The 25098-nt window shown below is 35.3% G+C and overlaps 1 protein-coding gene and 3 long non-coding RNA genes across 8 annotated transcripts in view; 3 read left to right on the top strand and 1 right to left on the bottom strand.

The window, feature by feature from the left end:
* Positions 1-156: 156 nt before the first annotated feature.
* Positions 157-24569, bottom strand: LOC100746251. Of its 4 annotated transcripts, none has more exons than XM_003486317.4 (3): positions 24366-24569; positions 1861-2379; positions 157-1431 (listed from the first exon to the last, which is right to left on the bottom strand). In XM_003486317.4, the coding sequence occupies exons 2-3, from the start codon at positions 2324-2326 to the stop codon at positions 1241-1243; spliced, it is 657 nt and encodes a 218-aa protein (XP_003486365.1). In that variant the 5' UTR covers positions 2327-2379; positions 24366-24569; the 3' UTR covers positions 157-1240. The 4 variants fall into 4 exon arrangements, with proteins under 4 accessions (XP_003486365.1, XP_012236177.1, XP_024220579.1 ...); XM_012380754.3 differs by lacking the exon at positions 24366-24569 and adding an exon at positions 9631-9807; XM_024364811.2 differs by lacking the exon at positions 24366-24569 and adding an exon at positions 9137-9160.
* Positions 15037-25098, top strand: part of LOC112212106 — a 29611-nt gene continuing 19549 nt past the window's right edge. The window contains exon 1 of the long non-coding RNA XR_002945904.2: positions 15037-15047. This is a non-coding gene — a long non-coding RNA (uncharacterized LOC112212106). The remainder of the gene's footprint in view (positions 15048-25098) is intronic.
* Positions 15075-19538, top strand: LOC112212105. Of its 2 annotated transcripts, XR_002945903.2 has the most exons (5): positions 15075-15510; positions 15621-16471; positions 16571-18085; positions 18290-18956; positions 19014-19538. It is a non-coding gene; the product is annotated as an uncharacterized LOC112212105 (long non-coding RNA). The 2 variants fall into 2 exon arrangements; XR_004460939.1 differs by having other exon boundaries at positions 15621-18085.
* Positions 22546-24288, top strand: LOC117151191. The gene is made up of 2 exons (XR_004460941.1): positions 22546-23974; positions 24065-24288. It is a non-coding gene; the product is annotated as an uncharacterized LOC117151191 (long non-coding RNA).

Raw genomic sequence — 25098 nt, 5'->3', positions numbered from 1 at the left:
GTAAAAGGTATCCAAGAACGATAGGAACAATGGAATTTCACATCAACATCGTTATATAATAAATATCGAACTGCATAATAATGTATATATCTCGCTTATTAGTTGGGAATATTTATACTTCTGTTTTCAGATTTTCTCGGAGAATCGAAGATTATATTTTACGATATAAAAAGATGCTCCCCTTTTCATTGTGCTTTTTTTCAGTCCAAAAAGATAATTCTAAATTTTTCGTTTTCGTTTGAACATTATTTTCTCTTCCAAACGTAATTTTATTTTCATATTAAAATATATGTATATTAGTCCTAAAAGTTTCCGTGTGTGATAAATATAATAAATGTATCAAATTTGCACAAAAAATAGCAGTATCAAATTAGGACGAATTGTTTTAGAATACTTCGTATGTCGATCCTCTTGCAAAACCTGCTTGACTAGCTAACACTAACAATGTACAGGTATGATGAAAGAGCTGTGCATACTTGTTATTTCCATCTGGTTTTCCTCGTCCTTATCTTAGAAATTATATATATATAAAAAAAAATAATTCAAACTAGCTACCCTTACGCTCTAAATATCCTCGCTGCATTTCTTAATTAATTAATTATTACTTTAAGTACACACCAAAGGGAGTTCCGTGTAACGTTATGGAGTTAGTAGGATCTCAGAGAACTTTCAATCATCATTCGTAATATTTTAAATCGTTATTTACAAAGATTGTTCGCAAAAACCTTCAGCCAAGAAGCGTTCTCAAAAGGAACTCCAAAAATATTGTTCTGATATGTAAGATGGTGATTTTTGATTATGAGAGATTTGTTTTTTTAGATTTTTTTTAGATTGTTGGTCCTGTGTTCTTGCAGTTAGACCTGGGTCTTTTCGCATAATGATTTGTCAACCATTATTATTATTATAGTTTATTTAATTTTTAAATTATAATTCTACGATTTTGAGTGATTTGTAATTTGTAAAATTTAGTATTATAGTTATGCAAGAGAATTTATTAATATTAATACCTTGATGTGTAAAATTTGACTAATAATATTGGCTCACTTGTGCAAAGGGGCTTCGGAAATTTCTCGAGATCCAGTAAAAAAAAAATTGGGGAAGTGTGCTCACACGAGACAACTTGGTTTCCTCTCTCGTATATATATCACAGTTGCAAGCTCTGCTCGAATAACTAAGTTGGTATAGTTACAGAAATGGAAATTAAGTTGGTAGTGATCGATTCAACGTTCGTTCGGGGGATTTACCGCTTGTTACGGCTCTTCATGGTGAAACGTCTCCAAAAGTTGCCACTTTTCTTTGATGGCGTTGCAACTGGTGTATCATAGGGGTAACTAGATTCGTCATCCGTATCTTGTGCATTGGGAGTTTCTCTAGTGGGGGAGCCACCATGTCCAGAATCTCTGTCTCCGTCACCAGAGTTCTTTTCCAGACCTGAAGTACAAATGAATTACCATTCGTTATTCTTTTCTATTTTTCAAGGTCTTATTTTTCCATAAATAATCTCCTTGAAATATAACTCTAAGAATTAATACACACATCAATAGTAGGCTCTCAATCAGTCAAGTAGTATGCTATCAGTTAGTCAACTAATAAATGAACACACTTGATAAATATTAACACCGAATTACAGGATAATAATTCAACAATATTAAACTTAATACAATTTGCAGAATTATAAATTTGATGGTATTTGATACCCTTAATGATAACCTCAAAAATACATATGTCTGGAATTGTATATGTTTACAAATAATAAAACTTCAGTCCAATTGGCAAACTTTCATCAAAACATCTCAATTAACATATTTATGTATTTTTTAGGCTAATCTTAGAAAATAAATAGTTTTAAAAAAATCCTACCACCTCCAGCACGGAGCATGTCTAGGAACGTGTTCTCCGCGTTGCCACGTGTGCGTCCCTGTTTCTGCGATGGTGTCCCAAAACTCAGACTCTGAATATTGATTTCCGCCTTGAGCTGTTCTGGCGGTATATCGTCTACCCGGAACTCGTTCGGGTCCTCGACGAATGCCTGTTGCAGGTCGCGCATGATTTTCTTGCGGATGGTTTTTTTCATAGATAGGTGTCTCTCCAGGTGTTTTACATCGCTTTCCGTTAAAGTTTTGCTGTTATCACGACGACGCGACTTCTTCTTCTTACTGTTCTTAGGACTCTCTTCTTCACCAGAAGTTGAACCAACAGATACGGCACTGTCGTGTCCTGGTGCCTTCTCTTCAGCTTGGAGACGCGTGTTCTCCCATTTATTACCGAATCCAAAGATGTCTCGGAGATGGGGAATGTTCCTGTCGGCTGTTTGCTGCCTTGCCATTATTTTTGTTGCTTGAAGTTTGGGAATGTTTCAACAGTTGTTTAATTATTAATCTGAAAAAAGATTTTTGATATTTAAAGGATTATAATCACTTGCTTATACATTTGTCACTAGCTTATAGCTTTGTGTAATAGCTGCAATAGCTGAGAGATAACGCTATACAGAACGGTAAATAAATAAATGATCAAATATTTGAGCTAAGCAGTAATGACACCTAATATTTTCAATGTATATAATTATTTCTTACAAGAAGTATTCGACTCCCATACTAAAAATTCACAAATATTTTTCTCCAAATAGAGAAATTGTTTATATTCTTGTATTTAAAAATCTTCTGCTCAGTGTTGAAAATACACTACAGTATAGTAATTAGAAAGCTGCATATTTGTATAAAATGATCATTATTACATTGGTCATTTACGCGGCTTGGTTTGAAAATGAAATAGAATATAACCAGTGTCTAAAACTAAAATTATACGTAAAATGGCCAATCGTAGTATCGTAATCTGTCACCGATAATAATTAAACGTACGACGCAAGCGGTTTTCCAGGCGCCGTTAAATTGCACGGTTTATCAAGGAAGCTGCTGCTTTGAAGGAGCTTTAACACACGACATATTCCCGTTACCGTAAATACAGATCGTATATAATGCATTCACCATGCACACATTTCCTTTTTCATAGTGGACGGATACACGGACTTTAAATCGCCGGTGAAGAAATCCGAGTAGCCCAACCGGATTCTCGACAACTGTTCGAGAGATGAAAAGGGAAAAACTGATTTACCGACGATCAGCAAATACCCGTTAGACTATAATGTTCGCCTATATATGTTACTTTTTATCCATCTTTTTCCCTTTGCAGCTGTAAATGGCTATGGTAATTGAATTTTATTGAACTTCCGCAGAATGAGAATAACCAAAGTAGAAAATTCCAAAATAGGAAGTATTTAGAATATAAAAACCGAAGAAGGGAAAGATCCAAAATTGGCAAAGTCCAAAATCGAAGAATCCGAAATGGGAATCTAAAAAGGAAAAATCCGAAAAATCTAAAAAGGAAAGATCAAAAATAGAAAAGTAAAAAGTGAGTAAACCCAACTCTTTATTTTCTAACTATGATGAAAATTCCCCAGATTTACTTTCTTACAGTAGATTACCAAACTTTACCCCCTTAAATTAAATTAGTCATAAATAAGTAATAAATTTTGAGTAAGTAACAAAATAACGAATTAATAGTATCTCTACACTGAATTCGCCTCTAAAGCCACCGACAGAATGCACAAATGGCAAATGTGGTCGAACGCAGTCAAACACCCACGTTTGCATATTAGAATGCAACCGTAAACGCGTGCACACTTCGTGGGTCGTGATGGAAAAAGAACTTACTAGGTATAAATAAAGTGATTTCTCACGGCGCAGATGGAAAGTGCGCTAAGGGAAACGTGGGCGAGATTTCGCGTTATCGATTCTGAAATCGGACCGCGCGGGCCCACGCTGAATCGCGTAATAGCCCGCCTGTCTTTTATTGACGAACAATAACCGGCTAGCTTTTTATTAATGCTCCAATAACGGCTGCTTAGTCCACTTCTGTTCCTAGATCTTCGCTCCGCTAGAACCGTAATCTGGTTTCGCGTGCTTTGTTTTACCCGATCCCTTTGCATTCAAATGTCTGATGTTTCTAGCACGATGTTTGTATATGTATATACGCGTTTTAGAATCTTGTCATGGTACAGCAGTCGTGTGGATAGATAGGATCCTTTGTTCTGGTTCTGCAGTTTGATGCAACGTTAATGCATCAGACAATTAGGAAATCCCGAACATTAATTTATGTAAATACAGTGAATTATAAGTAAATTTTTAAATATGCAATCTGTCCTGCATTTTCTTATTTTTATTTAAATTTTGAAGAAGATATTCATTGATTTAAAAAAATACTTAACTCTTTGAATTAAAATATTGCAGTGGAGACTTCAGTGAGTATCCCAGAATTTTTTCGAATTATTTGAGAGTACATAATAAAACATCCTAGAACATTACATAATAGGATCTAAATGAATTTAGATAGAAAAGTAATCCTAACCTATATTCGAAGTATGGAATCGTTGCTATTCCTAAAAAACTATTTGAACAGGTTAATTTAATTTCGATATTAACAATATTTGCATTGTTTTTGTTGGAGTATAGGGCGTTGAGTTCGAACAACGAGTGATTTAAGAATACGAATCGAGCGATTACGAAAGAGTTATTCGCACAGGCTTTAAGTATGCATGCTGTGTGCACGCACGTGGTTCTCCAGGATACCGGTCCGAGAGTCGTGAACTGTTACGCGGCCCGCAATCAACATTAACACGCTCCCCATTACGTAGGATGATATTTATCCGAGGCAAGACACTCGGTGTCGAACAATGACTGCAGCTAGCCGTTTAACATTAGAACGAAAATGAATCACAGTTAATTTTTTATTATCAAAGTGATAAAATATTAGAAATTAAACCACGTTTTCTTTTTCAGCATCTAAATGTATGAAAGACACATAACTATCAAAATGAAGAGGAATAAATGAAATTTTTCATTTTCTGGAGAGTAATTTATGAACTTTACTGAGTTAAGCAAAACAAGAATTCTTGTTAAATAGTGTAAAATCTGTTGCAACGTTTCTAGATTTTTGGACTTCACTGACAATAGCAAATAAAGTAGGAAATAAAAAAAGTAATATATCAAAAACTGTTTTAGCAATTCTGGATTTTTGTATATTAATATGCCACATTAAGTAAAAAATAAAAGAAGTAGTGTACCAAAATCTGTCAGCAGTTCTACTTTTGAAATTAAATTACAGATTCCATTGAGCATACCAAGCTAAATAAAGAGTAAAATAGAAAAGAAAATAATGTATCTAAATTTGTTCCAGCACTTTTAGGCTTGTGGAAACTAATCTACAGACTCCACTGAAGATACCAAGTTGAATATAAAGTATGAAAGAGCAAATAGTATATCAAAAGCTGTCACAGTAAGGTATCATGATATGAAGGCACTTTAGGCTAGGAAATAAATTGAAAAGCTTGATTAAAAGCTTCTATAACGAAGGTGTAGCCTAGGCTCAGGTTAGGAAGAGCGATTTCCATAGCTTTTGCAACGGATCAACAATATACATATCTCAGTCGCCCGGTGGCGAGCTGGTTGCCAGGCAGCGAGTTTCGTCCAGGTAAACCGCTCCTCTCGTTTCCTCTTTCACCCGCTTGTGCCTCGTTCCCGATACAAACGCCATATTACCAGTCTATCGACGTTTGATATCGGTCGACCGGGCTCAGCGGTGCGCAAACTCCCTTGATATGGCACAAAACAAGTTCCAGAAACAGAAACTCTGGTAGAAGAATGACCAGATGTTGCTCATTTCATCAAGAACTTGTTCTTTTATATGTATTACATAACCTATTTTGGGGAATTGCACTTTGGGGAATAAATTTATGATAATTTGGAGAAATATCTTTTCAAGGATTTCGTAAAAGAATATTATCAACTGTAAAAGATATATTACATAATTGAAATTATGGAAATTTTTGGTAACATGGAAGATTGTTATATAGTATAGCAAACATCTATATAGCATAGAACTGGAAAAAGAATTCTATGGCAAATAATCTACATTATAGAGAAAAATATCGCTATATATGTGAGGCATAAAACTTCTTCAAATTCTTTTCAATTTCTACTTTTTTCTTCAGAAAAGATTTCAAGGTCACAGCTGAGCTAGCTTTTCATATAGTACACATAAATCTTTCAGTAATATTTATGGTCTGTGTAGCATAATCTAGTTGTTATCTAATAATTCAGTGCAAAAATTTCATTTTCAAATTTCTTCTTTTTTTTTTTTTAGAAACCGGAGAAGGGAAAAACATTTACTGTTGCGTAAACCGAATATTCTGACGTGTACATTAAATAACTGTTATGAAACATCGCACTATGGACAAAGAAAATTTCTTCCTAGTAGATTACTTGCGCGAGTTTTTATGGATCAAATGCAAAGATCGAGTTCATTACATTGCAAATCCTCTTTAATTTCAGTGCATTACGAATTTTTTGGCCCTGGCCCTGCCTTCCAAATACAAATCTAATAGCCTAATATCTAATGATTAGGTTGGTATCATTAGATTTAAAGTAAGAATAATCTGTTGTCATTTCATATTTTTGTTATAATTTTGTTATAAATCATATATTAACCTATTCATGTATAACATTTTTTCTTCTTTTCAGTTATAGAATATGCCATCTTTATTTTGAGTAAAAACCTGAGACACCCTATATATGGGAAATATGTTGCTGCAGTTGTGTTCAGTGAATTCTATGTTACAAAATAAGCGTTGATTCCGGTTCGATCGCTGTTACAAGATTAATAAGCACGCTCGTAAATTATCGTCGGGCACGATACAAGTTGCGCACCACTGATTTAATGGATGACTCTCCCGACCTGGTGTGGTAATCACAGTAAAAAATCTTTCGTTCGAACGAGCTTGGATCCTTGGTAATTTTGTCGTCAACAACACTCCGTGCTCCTCTGCCCTTTAATTATATATTACCAAGAGATCTCGAAAAATCCACGCGAAAAACGTGGCTGTCGTGAAAAACTATGACGCTGCTTGGTTCAACGACATTGTAGCTGAATACGATGGTTGAATAGCGTGGAATAATTGGGCGAGATTCATTATTTGTATGGAAATGGTACAGTTAGGTAATAGACGGATGTTTATGCAAATTTGTGTTATTATGAATATGATTCAAAAAATGGAATCCATAGAGCAATTATTTATTCACTAAATATTATTACAAGTGCTATGAGAACTGCAGAAGATAAACCTATTTTTTTAAGTCTTCAACATGTTATGTACCGATTTAATCTTTGTACAAATCCTCATAAAAAATGAAAACAATTGAGATTGTAGTGAGAGTTGTTATCCAAATTTTTGGAAATTTTTTTACGGGAGAAAAGCATGATAAGACAAATTTAATTCCTTTTTACAGGCGAGCTCTGTTGCAATTCGTTTTATATATCGAGCATTGGATTTCTCAAATTTAATACGTCATTAATTAATGCTATCAAAATGAAGCAAACTTTGAAATTAACCTAAGCTCTTGATCATCTATGAACTATGGATATAACACGTAAACATCTATAGTATACTAATAAAAAATAGTAAAAAGAATTCAAAAATTTTTTACATGACTATATAATTAAATGGTTATGCAATAGTTACGGAATAATTTTGATAACAATCAGACATGATCTGATAATCATAATTTGCAATTTTCATTAAAATTCGGAGTGAACTATGGAACGATATCAAGGGAAGAAAACTCGTAAAACTTGTTAACGGCGGTAATTAAAGTGGTTGGTGAAGAAGTCTGACACTATTACATGAATGGGATAATAATTGCTTCATAATGATATTTCTGATGAAGATAATGTTTCACGGATAGTTGTTGCCACCTGTACTTTTGGAATTTTTTTCCTTCTTTTCCATATTTTTGTGAGTAATAAGCTTGCCTCATCATGCGCTGTATGATTTCCAGGCCAGCCGCTATTTGGCACGTTTTCAATATTTTTTTCCAGTCATGCTTGCTTAACTTTTTGTGTATCATTACTCTTCTTTCCCTCTAAAAATTTATTTCATGCGTGATTGTACGTGCACATGACCATGTTAAGTAATATATACACGAGCAGAATTTTTATAGTGGACCTTATACAAAGAACTTTCCTCGCCGAGTTTCTTACGTGATCACAAAAATTCCTTAAAAACTGTATCTTCATAAAAGCCAAGTAGAATCTGACCCAATATATTTTACAAACTATCACAGTGAACAAATATGGGAAACAAGTCTCATAAGATAAAATTGAATGAAGTAATATCAATTACGTTTCAGGCCTAACTAATGATTACACTAAAGACTTTTATGCACTCATATGACATTTAAAAGTGTAAAAGCGTAAAGGATACAATTATGTGCAAAATTGGCGGTGAAAAAATTCTCTGTTTAAGTTTTACTCTTTCTAGTTGTCTTGCAGTTTATTGATGATGATCGAAAGTAACTTGGATCTATTTTCAGGGGAAGTTCTTTATTCTGAAGCAAGAGGACCAAGTGGAAAGGCAGAGACTGTCTATTAGTGTACGAAATAATGCCACAATGTACCGTAAGCCTTGGTTGAGCCTTCACGCATGGTGGATCGAAGCTGACAGGACAGGAGGAACAGGCAATAGCACACGATCGATTCGTGGCTCGTTACAGAGAGCCTGGTCGAAAGTTCGAACGAGGCCCGTACATTAATATTTCCGTTATTGCGCGCACGAGCACCGAGGTTATGCCTTTCACACAGCCCAGTAATAATACGGAAAGTGATCGTTCCTCTCCCAGTCGGCTGATCGATCACGATGCGGATTTTAACGAGCCTTCATCCGATTAACGCCCCACTGATCACGCAAACCTGACTTCAGTCTGCTTTATTAACTTTTTTATGATGCTACATTAAGCAGAAGATCGCACTTAGTGTTAATAGAAATTTAATGGATTATAGAAGGACACACATGTAATTTTAATTGCTAAATGGAATATGTTTTTAGCGTATAGGATGAGAATAATTAAGGAAAAAACAAGTATAAGCAGTTTGAAACAGGTTAGAGGATTAGTGAAGTGGAATTATGGATGTTGAACAGATGGCGTATGTTGGAAAAACCCAAGTGATTAATTAATGATTGGTTTAAATGGTACTTGTGTCGGGATAGTAATAGAGCAATTAGTAGTAGAATAATTATCATTCGAACATGGGATTCTGAGGTCTCTGTGGTTTCATAACACTGCTAGATCCATTCAATCTTGGACTTCCTTTCGAAGAAGTTGTTGATCGACTCTTAATACGGCACAGATAACTACTGCACTCTGTTTATAGAATTCTTGCACTGAGACGTCTTTCACTTGTCAATGTTGTAAACACAGACTCACAAGAAGAGACATCTTTTCAAGCATTTGACCTGTCGCAATTCAAGCTTTAAGATGAGATAGCTAAATGTATTAAATTTTAATCAGCTTGAACAATAAAACTATAAATTAGTTAAATTAATTGTCAAGACAAGGATCTTAAAGAATCAAAACAAGCCATAAATCTCCACTCGGAATAGCATTCAGCTTCCAATTTTACAATCAAACCATAACAATAACAGCAATAATTCAAGAACTAACGAAAAAAGATCCTCAAGCGTCGAACCACTCATAAATCTCGAGTCAGAATTGTGTTTGACTTTTAAGGTCGCAATCAAACCTTGACAGTTCCATAGATCACTGGTAGACCCTTAATCCAAAATGGTCACATGTACACCACTGTTTATTCATTTTCACATAAATATGTTGATGAAGAAACTGTGAAGAAACGAATGAACTGAGAGGAGAATAACGTTTGACCGCGTTGTAGAATATCTGTACAAGTCTGTGGCCGCGGCACGACTAAACGTCGATCCAGGACTTTCACTTTGAGATCCAGCCGGCCCTGTGTCCCTTCTCGAGCCGATTATTCGTAGCACACCCACGCTCTCCAACTCTGAATCACGATCGAATTGTTTTTACGTGGATAATACCGTTCCCTGGCTGGACAGAGTGGTTCTCTGTTGATACAGAGACGGATTTTCCTTAGGTTTATTCAGGAACTAAAAGTTAACGTAGTTATCCGGGTTTAGAGGATAAATGACAGTCTGAAGAATGTTGTTTGCAGGAGATTGCTATTGCGAAGAAGATAATTGGGATAATTAGAAAATTCTTGGCTACGGTTCATATATGTAGGTGTACAAAGAAGTTGGAAGAAGTATTGATTGTAAAAGTATCTGAACATATTAGTTATTTAGTGTAGTTCATCTAAAATTATGGAGAGTGTATATCAGGATATTTTATGAAAAATAAGAATGATGGTCCAGTAGTTTGAAAGTAAAATAAATTATACATCCTAACAGTTAGATACTTTAGGTAATTGTATATATAGTCCCTCTATGTCTTCTTTTTAAAAATGGTTAAATGAGATAGTAAAATTTAGAGTTCCTAGATGTCTGCATAGGAGGAAGAATTAAATGGTTTGATGGAGAGTCGTTAATTAAAATTTATGATGCTAAAGTATAGTTTGAACCTCACTGTGTGGTAGGTTGGCTACAAGAACAAAGGAAGATTTTAGAAAAGAGTTTGTTATCAAAGAAGCTTCCCAGAAAATAAATAGTAACTGTAAGTATAACTAACAGTAACTATAAGTAATGAATATCAATGAATTAATAAAAGTAAAGATACTGGTAAGGATACATTAGTAAGAGTTTCTTGAATAATAATAAAAATTTAATAATTAGAAAATCCTAAAAGTTTTGTTAATATATTTCATAAAAATTCAAGATTAATAATTTTATGAATATTTACTTTAGATTTGAAAGAAGTACAAGTATAGGAACATACCAAAGGAAGTCGATGAACAAAGGACACGAACAGAAAAGTGAATGAACTTCGCGTGTCAACAACACCAGAAACCGCTCAAAGTTTGCTATCATAGTTCGTTGAACGAGGAACGGCCGAGGAAGACGAAAAGAAGTCAGCGCTTACGTAAACGCGCTTTCGTTTGTTTTTCAAATATGCACCGGCTCGATCCTGATTCAGCACGGAAGAGCATGTGGCTTCTACCAGTTCACTGCGATCCGTCTCGCTGATATAATCAACCAGTAGAAACTCGACTTTTCACTCGAAGAAAGCAATATAACAATTATTACCTAAATTCTAAAGTTTCGATAATCATTCGACCAAAGAAAGTTTTGAAAGATCGGTCAAGTTTTACGATTTCGGAACACGAAAATGCGACACTTTCACAAAAAGTCTGAAAATTTGAGAATTGAAAAATATGGAGAATTAAACGTTCTCTAATCTAGAATGTGTGAAGATTTAAAGATTTGGAACTTCGAAATTGTGGTAATTCGATAATTTCAATGATTGGTAACAGAGATTTGAAAATATGAAAATTAGAAGGATTGAAATTTTGAAAACTTGAACACTTGATAATTTAGAAATTAAAGAATTTGAAAGCGCGAACAATGAAAAATCTTAAAATTTCTAAACGAAAGCATGGATATTAATTCCAGAATTAATATTTTGAATTTCGTTAAAAAAGATATTATTTGAATATTGATATCGAAGTTAACGCATCGGTTAACAAGAACGAAGCGTTTACTTTTGAACATCGATGAATGAAAATTAATACTCCATGGTAAAGGCGGCAACAGAAACGTAATCGTGGCGGGTTATATCGAGTCCCAGCTGTTCACCTCCGCCAAGCATAATCCATTCCCTGACTTTCCTCGTTCTACAGTTACTCCAGGGTGAAAGGTGAACCATCTCCCTTCCCCTCGAACCCGTACTGACAGGAGGATCCGCGACTATACTTGTCAGAACCGATTACAACATCGTGGCTCTCCCTGTTTTCTACCACGTTCTTCGAGAATGAATCCTTGAAAAAGCTGATTCACTAGACCACAGGAGGGTTGCTGTTTTATACTCAATAAAATCCTACTAATTATAGTGTGACATGGTTCGGAGTTACTCTGATCTGTTATTTATAAAGAAATAGTTGTATATTTTTAGTTTTTAACACTAGAGCTACCGATAATTAAAACGAAGTTAGTTAAGAAGATAGTTAAGCTATTTCTACCAAAAAACAGTCAAAATGACTGGTTTTTAAAAAATACGTAGTAATAAAATATTCTTATATTTATTGATTTATTACTATCTTATAAAAGGAATTCCATATTACGCAGTACATTTTTGGTATTACTAATCCATCTGGGACTATGATCTGGAATTTTTTAATTTGCAAATTTTCAAATCTTTTTCCTTGAAGTTCGTCAGTATTTCCACGTGTCATGCTTACACAGCGTCACCTGCATCACCCGCCTTCGGGAGCGACCAGGCTGTGATGTCAATGTAGCGTTATCAGCAGCCAGTGCATCAATCAATGGATCAAAATCTTAAATTTCTAAATTACTAACCGTCCAAAGTTTTTAATTTCTTAATTGCCAAGCAATTGGGAGTTTCATAATTATTAATCTGTCAAACATCTAAATTGCCAATTATGAATTTTCATAAATATAAATTGTAAAAGAAATTAAGCTGAGTATTGGAAGAAGAATAACTGATGCTCCAAGGATAGTACAGTGATCGTCATTATCCGAAAACGAGCAAATTTCGTCAGCAAATATCGTAGAATAAGGCCAAGGAAAATAAGAGATCGACGAACAAAGAGAATCACTCGCTTACTGGAATCGTATCTAATCTTAATCATTATTCTATTCGCATATTCCTGTTTATTATTTTCCCGTGCCCTCGCTGCCAGTCACCAACACGAAAGTGACATCATATTCTGTTCACGAACCAGTTCTCATTGACTTTAATACCAGCTCTCTATGGTGGAGGTCTGGAAGATGGTCGTCAGGTGCGGTCATAACCTCGCAATGGGTTCGCAGACACGTGTACTAGTCTTTTGAGCTCTGACATAAGTTCTAAATAAAAAATTGCAGAGGCGTTTATATTTCCGTTGAAAACTTGACGTTAATAGGGTTAAAAAGGAGAAAAACTCGGTCGAACACGTGAGAAACAATGGATCCTTCGTTTTGTTTGGAAGTTGCGAGGCTGTTTGTGTGCAGTGCACGCTACACCGAGCAGAAAGTTCAGTCTCCATTACATAAGAGAATAGCCGGTCCTCTTTATCTTTTTCCTCTCTCGAGTCCATCGTCGACGTTGAATCACCATAGGCGTCTAGACGAACTTAATTAAACCCAGACACATAACACACTCTATAGATTTTTGCCACAGATAATAATGTATCAACATCAAGTTCATGTTAATTTAAATCAACGATATGATAATATTCCAGCATTGATTTTCTGATGAAGCTTATAAATGAAGATTCAAACTCTACGGGCAAACGAATTTTAATTTATATAACCTAAACTTTGAAAGTAGATCCTCCTAAATCTCTTTATCCATAAATTAATAATAAATTAAATAATATTAATTCAAAATTAATAAACAAATCTTGATTTACGTAACTTGAACTTTAAAGAAATGGATCTTCTTAAGTATCATATACGCCAATCTCTATAGGCAAAGATTTTGCAAGTCTGGAAAGCCAAACATCAGCTTTCCAAAGCAAAGTTCATGCAGGGACATCTATGAAACCCCGGAAGGGTTGGCAAACCAGTTTTGTGACAACGGTGTAGCGTTTATCGATTATCTTCTTAACCTACGTGTTTCACAGGTTGTCTGTCTTGTATAATTGCTATCGATGCTCGCACCATCTAACCATCTTTTCGGTTATTTCTATCATTGATATATGTATGTAAATACGTTCTCACGTTTCTTTTTGGAGGTTAGATAACATTGGAGAGTTGGAGGCAACACGCGGGCGTTATAATGTCCCATCGAGAAAGCAGCCACCCACAAAAGAAAATCTGCCGTGTAATAAAAGGTAACGGTGCCTGGAAATAATAGAGTACCATATATCAACAGAAGGCGCCTGTATACTTTGTAATTTCACGTTACACGCAGTCGTACGTTTTCCTCCGCTATATTTCATTTTCTTTATCCTTCGTTTTCTTTCCTTGACAATTTTTTTATAATGTTGTTTTTAAAATATGATTTTATAGTTTATAAATCTATGCAATAATTAACTATCGGTTATTAATTACTGATTGTCTATAATTTACATACTTTTTGTAAAATGATTTTACCAATCAAGTAGTTTTATAATAATTTTCTAATCATTTTCATTAATGATATATGAATATAAGCAATGAAAGAAGATAAGCAATGTTGCAATAATTTTTTAATGTCAAATGTGAGTATATTTTTTAAATAATTTTACTGTCGCCGTAAACGTTGTTGTAATAATTTTGTAATGATTTCGTTAGAGTTGTATAGTTGTTGTATAAAAGATTATTTTTATATCTAGGATTCATAGTTAGTCGAATGTCTGATTGCAATTTTGTTAGAATGAGTAACGAAGTAATGGAAAACAAAGATGTCACTACTTCCGAAAGGTAGTTTCGTGACAACTTCCTGCTCATCGCGATGTTGCTCAAGAAACGTCGGAAATAAGGTTGGAAAATCGTGTTCCTGCCATCCAAGCATCGACCAATGAAGTTTTTTCTGATGCAACAATCATTGCGACATGATCATCAACGAAGATAACTATAAAATACGTGTGGGAGCGTTTCCATTATTATAATATTTTTCCTTGATTTTTTGTTGTATAAACTTTCCACTGTACCTTTTCAATAATTACTTGTTAAACTCTGCTAAACAGTGTTGTAAGACAGGTACATAGATATCAGAAAAGAATTAACTTGGGCCCTTATTCAATACGAAACAAAGAATTATATTGTCGCGGATTTCTTTCAACAATTATTTAATTGGAATATTTTTTATTTCGTTATCCTTGTTGCATTACTGTCATTAAATTTTGTGATAGAAATGCAATTAAATTAAGATTAATATAATATAATGTAATATAAATTACGAGAAATATGATTCAAACAATATACGTGAACTTTTGCCTCATATTTTCAATTATATAAACTTTAATTTTTCAGTGAATTATTATTGACTTAATTATATTAAAATCAATAACAGCACTTTTTTCTTTTTAATGCTTTTTACAAAAATGTAGATGGTTACAAATTTGGTGCTCCTCTATTTATACATTATTTGAATAATATTTATATACCTTTCTGTTTTATTTATGTAGAGCCAATAACAGATTTGTAAATAATTGCATTAACAGCAAAAGTAACGCATTATTCATGAAATAAGGAGGGCCGTAATAAGCCCCGGAGAGAAACTCTCCATTCACGATGCATGCTCTTTTCCAAAGCCAACGATTTAATGCTGGCGTCCTCGATTTGACGGGAAAGAACAATACTGCGAAGAAAAATGTGCATTTGCAATACACACTCTTAAAAGATATGATACTGGTGAGGCGAAGCAACGATCCACAACCTGGTTGCTAATTAATTAAACACTCTAACGTCACTAGTCTTATAGAACAATAAGAAAATAAGAGGTGATCGAATCTGCAATATTTACACAAATTAATATATTTAACGAAAGAAGACTACTTTGTTTAAAGGTAAAAATTATTGTTAAAACAATTCAGATACAATTCCTTAAAGTAAAAAGATAGAATGTATAATAATTTCCTTCCAATTAACAATTATATGTTTCTATCTTTTTTTTCAGCTAGTAAGGAAAAGCAGCGCCACAATTTTTTTTTTAATAAACAAAACTACAAGAAATATTGTTAATTGGAGATTAATTGAAGATCAGAGAGCTTCTGAAACGCGGCAGTACCTTTGGAAAGATGTCCGACAAAAATCCACGGAGATCGTTAAGTTACCTTACAGGCCGATTCAAGGACAGACAAGTATCATCAGGATTGCGAGTCATCCTGCTTGTTCTTTATACTCTTTTTTTTCTCCTTTTTCCTTGGACTCCGGCGTCCTTCCGTGCCGGGCGCTCTTCTTTGCTCGATACTCGTTTAAAACTCGTTTTTAAAACCATACACGAAAGTTTATTAATTTCATTTATACCGACTTATAATTGGAGATTAGAATCTATATTATTAGATCCTGATTCGATTAGATTTTCTTATGGTAAATCAAAGTTTTAAATATTCTTCTAATCTTCTTATAGGTTTGGAAATTTGCAAAAATTAGGTTAAGATTAAAAATAATTGATGTAATTATTGATGTAAAAGTTCTTTATCCTTATGAAGATTAATTAAATTCTGTGTAATTTATTGTGTCAGTTTAATTGCGTTTAATGAAAGTTTAATGCCAGGAGAGGAATTTCTCTGCTAGGCTCTACATCTGAGAATCCCCATTTATAGGAACTCTTCTATAGTCTTCCATATATAGACATAACCTTTTTTCAGAAAGGAAGAAAAATTATGGAAGATTTTGTTTCAAATGTTGGGGTGTTTCTAAGAAATAATGTCTTTTTATGCCACAAAATATGCGAAATATCTTTTCTTAATTCTATATATAATTTCTGTAGAACAGCATAGAGATTTCATTGGATTATATTAATTAGTATAGCTATAAAATTATAAAAAGAAATTTACATAACCTATAATCTAATAATTCACTAATCATTATAATACTGTCAATTAATAAATTATTGTGCAACAGGTGGAGAATGTGAAAAGAATGGTGAGAAATACAGTAATTTATAGTTTGGAAAGTGAATGACGCGATAATTCAACTCCTGTGAAGAGGTAGAAGAATGAAGTTGAAAAAGTCAGGCACAAACTTCTTGATGAAGGAAGTTGTTTGCGGTCGAATGAATCGGACCTTGGCAAGAGAAGTCCAGACAGTGCGGTGCTGGAAACAGCTCAAAGGAGTCCGCGGCACGTCGACAAGACGTCCCCTTTGTGGGATACCGTTCGACCACCGAGCAAGTAACGAGATTTCAGTTCGTGGAACTCGCCATAACGACCCCGCCTCTCGTTTGTCCAGAAATTCATTCACTAATTCTCCTCTTACCTTCTGCTGTCACAACATTGATCTGTTTCTTGATTAAATATCACCAACGAATCTTTGTAGTAGACAAAAAGTATATTATAATGAGAGATGATCAGTAGCTGAGAGGTTAGAATCCTATACCTAGGGGAAGATACATCTTCACGCATTTGTGAAGTAATATGTAATAAGAAGTTACACCGTAAATTGTATAGAATTAAGTGTACGTTCATCACATTGCTAAAATGGGACGTGAAAAAGCATTTAGAAGAGGGCAGAACGTATTGTTTCAGTGAGAAGAGGTTAGGAGGTTGTTTACTCGAACCGAGTTCGATCCCCCAATTGTTTGGCGGAGAGCGTGTATCGATCGAATAGTTCGAGGAGTCAAGCGCTCGCACGTGTCCGCACCTTTTTCTTTCTTTGCAGACATTGGATACTGTATACGCTGGATGCTGCGCGAAACCGTTATGCAACCTGCAGCGTATAAGTGGTCTTTGCTCGTCCAGATTCCCGTTGCCCTGTCTCCGCATCGTTTTCATCATTACAAAATAGCTATGGAAAATTATAACCTACTCATCCAAAACTACAAGTTCTCCTCTTATTAATTATTAATTACGAATTTACCTTAATTAGGAATGAGATAAAAGTTATAAGAATTAATTTAAAAAAATAGAAGAAATGAAAAATTGACTAGGTTATATATTTTCAGGATGGATAAAAACAGTATAGCATTGGAAATAAACAACGTTGTGCAATCATTCTTGACGACTGGATCGACTACGACAAAACCACATTTTACTGCTTGTTTAGCCTTCGCATTTTTCAATACCAGTTCTTTGTACCCACGTAATTGAAATATATATGTATGTAGTTGCAATTTAATTTCAGATTGGGAAGTTTCATTTCCACTTCTCCAATGTCATTTAGCTGTTACAGCTATATAAAACCATGGTTATTCACATCACGAAGACATCTCCCTGTTTCCCGTGTTCTATAACGTTTTGAAGCAATCGTATAGCTCACTTCAGAAGCGACGTTCATTGTTTTCTCTGTATTATGCTTCACTGTCTCAACGCGTTTTGAATTCTTCCATACAATTCAAACTCAATATATGTACTTTTTTCAAATGTTCTGCTTAAAACAATGATCCATCCACTATTGAACTCGAAAACGCCATCTACATCAGTAAGTATTCGTTTGAATTACTTCTTTGTATGAGGCTACATATATTTAATAACTTTGTCAAACTATCTGGGAAACGAATTTTAAAATTTTGTAGATTAAAAATTGAAAATTTTGAATTTTTGGAAATTCGACGGTTGTCGAATAAAATATCTCTCTAACTTTACTTGTACTTTGTACCATTTTTTAATTTAAGGTTATATACAGGTACATTGTAAAGCGGATAATGTCACGAGGTATTTAAGGCGACAGGCCCACGAGTTACCGTCGGCGTCATCGACCACCATGATCCCGTGTTTAGTCTCTGGCTCCATTTCCTTCTCCCTTTCGGCCACTTTCCTTCTTGTCTCTCCTCGCCCCCAGCCACTCCCTTATTCGCTTTCAAGTTCTCTTCTCTTCTTTTGTTTCTCTCCCCCTTTTCTTCTCGCTGCACTTGTATTTTTTCTTCTCTCTTGCGTTGTTTTAGTGTTGAATATTTAATCGTTTAATCTCTCTTAATTACTACTTCAAATATTTTAGATATTTCTTTACATTCTAGTCTCGAATCGCAGTGTAATAATTATTATGGAAGTCACAGCAATAAGTCTTAACAAGCAATATTTTTTAAAAAAGATTAGCTCTAAAAAAATGTCTGTTCACCATATTTTTCGTTCTTTGAACAAATGTTTCTTGCTCTACCCATTTCTTCCTACTCCTCTAATCTATTTATGACCGATTTCAATTCATCCTCTCTCTTCATCTTTAACCTCCAATATATCTTCCTCCTTGTGGAATCGTGTTCCCCATGAAAGAAGAAGAATGGAAAGCTGTGACGCGATTTACGACCCTGTTTACAGCTTCCGGAAGAAGCATATCGACCTCACGCACGCACTAGGTAAGATTAGTTACCCTAAGCGCTAAAAAAAGCGCGTAACATCGGTGATCCTTCCAGATGACGAAAAATGGACGCAAATTGGGGTCAGGAGGAGTGGCATCACATGTCCAAGGTGTGCATCAGGTAACCATGAACGCGTTTATCGTCCTTTAAAAGAGATTCGAGCGTCGTGTGGACACTAGCAGAGATGAAGTCAACTGAGAGAGGGGTTTCCTCACCCAAGGTGATCCGGTATAAAAGCGAGAGGCCATCAAGAGCGAGAAGACCACCTGACGAATCCTCACGCATAAAAAGAAACAGGATAAAAAAAGTCAAACTTTATTGATCAGAAAAAGACAGTTAGCATTGGATCACGACCATATTTAATATCATACAAAGTTCCCCTGGATCATCATACATGATATTCCAATAATCATGGATACCTTATATAATAAATACATAAAGGAATAAAAATCTGTGACTAGAAGAAAAAACACAAGAAACACCATTTGGTTTGAATTTCGAGATTATGATGGACAGAAAAATGTAATTAACGAAGAAGACGCGCAGATTCTTTGATGAAGCGCTTTTTTAATTAAGGTTCGAGTGCGTCATCGCTTCCAGATGATTTAACGAACATTTTTTTGGCCAAACAGAGCTGATGTTCTAGGTTGTTCACCCCGATGGCTACTAAATTAATTCTGGCGATGACATTATCCGCACCCCCGCGTCCCCAGCCGTTGAAGCGGTGCCAGTGACTCATTGTCAATGACTTTCCATCAATTTCCGCCTCGTTTCGTTTACCATGGGGAAGCCACAGAATCGCGAGTCATGGTTTTATTATCAAGCATCAGTTTAATTCCTGTTCCTCCTTAACAAAGGTTCTCCTTTTTTGTTTACAGTGAATCTAACTTTACTTTAGGGATTCTAATTCTCAAATTAATTGTTTTTAGAGTAATTATAGAAGGATTAAATAGAAGTATTAGTAATAATAATAGAATTAGTCCAGAGAAATGATTGTTAAGTGAGTAACCAAGTTTAAAAAGGCCTCGTTTTCTATCAATACGAAACTGGAGACCAAAATAAGTTAGGCCTTGAGGGTTTGACTATACATAGCCTGGTATATACCTCATGTACAGGGTCAAGTCAAAGCGGCGTTGTCTTGGAGGCGACTTTACGATGCAAATACACGTCGCCGCGATTTGTACAATTTTCTCTTGTTTGGCTAGGGAGCCGGACGCTGGCGCCGTGACGCTGCATTCGTTTCTGGCACGAAAATAGTCAGCAGTCGACGGAGAAGGATAAAGGCGGCTCAGTCGAATGAAAGACTAGCCTGAAGGCGACAGACGGACAAAACAACAAGTTAAGGGGAGAAAATCGAAGTAAACGCTTCGTCAAACCGAGTTCTCGCTGCCCTTTCCTCCTTTTACCAGCCATATTCTAAAAATAGTTCCGCCATGTGAGCAGGGAAAGTGCGTCCTTGGGTCTTCGGAGAACAAAGATTGCAATTGGCCAATCTGAAGGAAACCTAATCGAAGTATTAGATTATTATCGATTCTAACTTCATTTCAATTTTTTAAAGATGATACATTGAAATTTCAAGTTACAATATTTGGGAAAATATATTTCTTATGAAATCTAGGCAGTAGGCAATTAGATATTTAATCTTAAATTTTTTCAAATATAAGCATAGTGTCAAATGGAGTCAGAAAGTAGCGATTTTCTAATTTAGTAATTGCCTGTTAAAGAAACTCACTGGCTTGTATTACCACACGATGGTAATTGGAGATTACGTGGACGTTGCATGAAATTTCACGGGGAAAAACATAATTCGGCCTAAATGGATCAAAGTATAACAGAAAGAACCGTGTAATTACAACGCTGCGCGAAAATGTGTGTACAGAGGCGAGGATAGCCGGTTATCCTGGAGGCAGTCAGTGGAACAAAGAGAAACTACCGGACACATAGAGCGTCTTGGGCAACCGGCTTGGTGATTTCGTAACTCCCCGCGCCGCCGCAAACTGTATCACATGAGAGAAGTTTGATCCCCGATACAACATACAACGTTTGCTGGAATTATGGCGTATAATTAGAGAACAAAAGAGAGACAGGTATAACTTAAAGTATAGTAGGTTACGCGTAAATGAAGATCTTAGGATAGGATTTTTGCTCATTTTTTATTTGAATGTCACTTTATGATTGAAGAGATTGAATGCTGGAAATACGGTATATAATTAGAGAATAAAATAGGGACACTTATAACGTGAAATGAAGCACAGGGTATTGAATATAAAGAAGCGATTCTTCAGAATTTTCAATGAGTAATGGCGGCAAGATTGATTGACTCTGTCAAATGAACTATTGAATGGCGCTTTTTTCTAAAGAATCCTCGTTGTTTACAGTGACGCATCGAAAAAACTGCGTTAATTGATCGAAAGCATCTCGATGAACGGAGGAGAAATCGTCAAGAGTCGAATGGATGGAACGAAATCATTGTAGCACTGCGGAATCGATTCTTTGCTTGTTGGGCAATCGACAATCTGCAACCTGGAACAATTGTTTCCACTCTCGTTCCGCGTTCAATCGATTAAAAAAAGGTAATTTCCATCAAATTGTAATTATGCAGTTATATGATTGTTAGTTATTACATAATACATGCAATGTAGTTATTGTAAAAATATTATAATTCCTATACAATCTGCTAAGAATTCTAAATTTGGAAATTTGAAAATCTTACAGTTTGAGAATTGGAAAAAGATAATTTGAGCGTTTAAAAATTGCAGAATCTTGAACTTGGAGAATTTTTAATTTGGAAATTACAGAACTGTGAATTTTAAATGTAGAAATTTCAGAACTGGGAAATCTTTAATTTGGAATTCTGAAAGTTCGAAATCCGAGGAACTAACAATATAAAAGTCCAGATTTAATGACGCCTACAAGTTTTCCATTTTATCAATGACGACCAGCGTTGTCAATTAGTTCGAATTTGTACGCACATAGGATCGATTATAACTGACGACAATCACCATGAATAATTATAACCTCAAACAAGGGTCGTACACTGAAGTTCATGGAGGATCGATCAGAAATTCTTAATGGGGTGCGGGTCAATAAACAGCCAGATGTGTTTAATGCCATGCAAAAGACGTCCATTATTGATTACCATTAACAAAGATGGCGCGTGGTAATTAAACTCGCCCTAGGGACGCGTGGATCAACACTCTGAATTACCTACAACCCGTGAAGTGACATTCACCATGAGAGCCTTGCGTGTCACATTATCACAGGATTATTGGATTCTCGTTCAAGTGTAAAACTGGTAACAAAAATAACTAAAGATAATTTAGAATGAAAAACACAGAGGTGTTATTAAAGGTCAATTACAAGGACTGAAAGTTATGGTTAACCTAAAATTAATGTTCACATTGACCTGATCAGTGGCCTTTAAGTTGTTTAAAACGTTTCTTCCGGAAGAAAAGCGTAACGTGAGACAGATGGTCCATTTGACCTTTGTTCATCTTCTCCCTTCAAGATAAGTTAGGTTAACTCTGGAAGTATAGCAAGTTAGATACATCAAATTGTATAGAGCGGAACATCTTTGAATTTCAAGCTTCCTCCAAAGTAAATTAGCCCATAACAATGGCTGGAAGTCGACGGAGCGTGTGTGCACTCTTCCAGGTCAAAGTTCACGCTCGGTTGAACTCCAAACATAAAGAAAACGAGGATATCTGCATCTCCAACATTATATGCTATAAATGTTCCCAAAAGACATAACCGGGATAAGAATTAATATTGTCAAAATTATTTTAGATTCACTATCCAATTTTATCCTAACCAAAAAGTTCATGAATCAAAAAAATATGATAAAAAATGACTGATCTATAAAAATTACGAAGTTCAGACATGTCTCTGCTATTTCACGGTTCATTTTACATCCAATCCACGTCCAAATATCCAAACCTCAAAAAGACTAAAATAAGAAACAAAGAACCATCGAAAGTAATTGGCCAGTCAAAAGTACAAGAATCAGACACGTTTTTGGCATTTCACGGTCCCGTTGTTCGACTCGTATTAATTACCATTGCCATAAATTACCATGTTATGAGAAGAGACGAAAAGAAGTTTCTTGCTTTGTCGGTCCAGCATCATTAGGGTCGGCTCCCCACTTGATCTGTTCCCCACCTAGAATTCCTGTTCTATTTCACACGAGTGACACGTAGCACGGAGAAAGACGCATTAGGGTCGAACGGAAACGGATATTAGAAAACGTCGGATTCGAGACTGTTTTTCCGCGACATCGCGATGACGACAACATCGAGATCTGACGAATAGACGTCGATGAAACGGCGACATCATCGAAGACGACCTCGATTCCATCAAGGATAAGGTCTCTAGAGGGAGATCCCGGGAGAGCTCCCCGATTACTTTCGCCATTCTAAACGCGCTCGAATTTCTAAGATATTCCAGCGTACATATTGCGTTCGACGCGATCGACGCTGCGGAGAAATTCGTGGGAACACGCTTGCCACGAGCCGCGATTTCGCGGCTTCTCCACGGGTTTCAAGAGCTACCGAGGTTTGCGTTTTATTATTTCTTGCTATGGCTAAGGTTTTCCTTGGGTATTTTGTATCAGAAATAAAGAAGACTGTTATTTTAAATTTCAGAAGTTGAAAGATACGAAAATTGGAAAATTTTATATTTGGAATCTCAAAAATTGTGATGGCTTGAAGATTGCAAAATGTTTAATTGAGAATTTTGATATGTTGACGCATTGAAAATTCTGTAAAATTCTAAACTTAAAATTTTGATCATTTTGTTGCTTTAGAATTTGGAAACTTGACGCTTTAAAAAAATGAAGAAATAAAAGTTTGACACTATGAAAATTGGAAAATTAAGACGTCGGACTTTTGCAAAAACCAAAAATTCGCTACTCCATATACGAGCATTTTGGCAGAGAGACCAATGAAGTGAAGAGCGCATTAATCGATCCGATATTCCTGAACTATAATTACTCGGGTAGTAAGGTTAATTAGCCGCAGGTCAGTTTACTTGCAGAAACCGGTCTACGGTTGCACAATTTCAATTGATCCATTGAACCTTGACACAGTATATGTGGTTTTGCTTTCCAGGTGTAGCAAGGTGCATGTATATTTAATAAGATAAGAATTGTGGCGCGCCGCTTGTTCCAGACGCTTGCTGATGTCATCTATTCAAATATCCGCGTGTTACAAACAACTAAATATATACTCTCAAAACAGTCAGAACATTTTACCAAAATCATACTAAATTTCTTCAAACCTTATAAACTCCACTAATTTCTCTCTATTTTATTGCAGTTAAAAAAGAACAGAAGTACCCAAAAAGAAGGAGTCAAAGAGTCAACAATACTCAATAACCAAAAACAACACAAAGAAATCTTAAAAGACTCACCGTAGATGACATCCAACTTCAATCACCAAATTCTTCTAAAGTATGATTTATTTTATTTTGAAATATTTTTCAGTCACTGTCAAAAATTACAAGGTTTCAAATATGTTTTGCTCAAGAGAAGCCACCAACACAAAATCCGTGATCACGAGCGTGCAGAGGCTCGCTCGGGACTGAAGAATACAGGATATAGCGAACAGCACGTCAATGAAAGAACGCCGGCATCACCGCCGCTCATTCGAGCTTCTCCTGCACGTGCGCGTGCAACACGCACGCGTACACACGCTCCAAAGCGTGGATGGCTGCGTAGGGTCTGCCCTTCTCTCTCCGAACCCTTTTCAACATGATATTGTGGTATCGATTCACTGAGACGCCGGCTGGATGTTTCAACGCTTTTGTGTGGAAGCTGCAAATTTTTTAGATCGAGCGCGCTATGATGGATAGACTCGATTATAATGGAATTCTGAAACAATCTTTGAAGTTATGATTGATGGCTGGTATTGATTTAAAATCTGTTTTATTGTGAGAGTGAATAGGAATTTTATCTAGAATGAAATGGGCGATTTCGATTTATTATTGGATTGTTTGAAGATAAGCTATAATTAGTATTGTTGATTCATTGGGGATTACAAAGTTTAGATTAGATTTCAGTTGAGTTATTTAAGTAATGCACTTTTTGTTTTGTCATTCTCTCTATAGTAACAAGTTTTGAGTTTTAGTTACCTATTTCTTTGGA

The sequence above is a fragment of the Bombus impatiens genome, unplaced genomic scaffold (genome assembly GCF_000188095.3).
Source record: "Bombus impatiens unplaced genomic scaffold, BIMP_2.2 scf_0107, whole genome shotgun sequence".
Taxonomy (NCBI): Eukaryota; Metazoa; Arthropoda; class Insecta; order Hymenoptera; family Apidae; genus Bombus; species Bombus impatiens.
The sequence above is the reverse complement of the archived record's forward strand: the minus strand, read 5'-3'. Positions and strand labels throughout refer to the sequence as shown.

Excerpts from the sequence above, each read along its gene's own strand:
- LOC100746251 (XM_003486317.4), bottom strand. The coding sequence starts at position 2,326 with ATGGCAAGGCAGCAAACAGCCGACAGGAACATTCCCCATCTCCGAGAC. Across the intron at positions 1,432-1,860 it reads CATGCTCCGTGCTGGAGGTG|GTCTGGAAAAGAACTCTGGT; the intron begins GTAGGATTTTTT and ends TTTGTACTTCAG.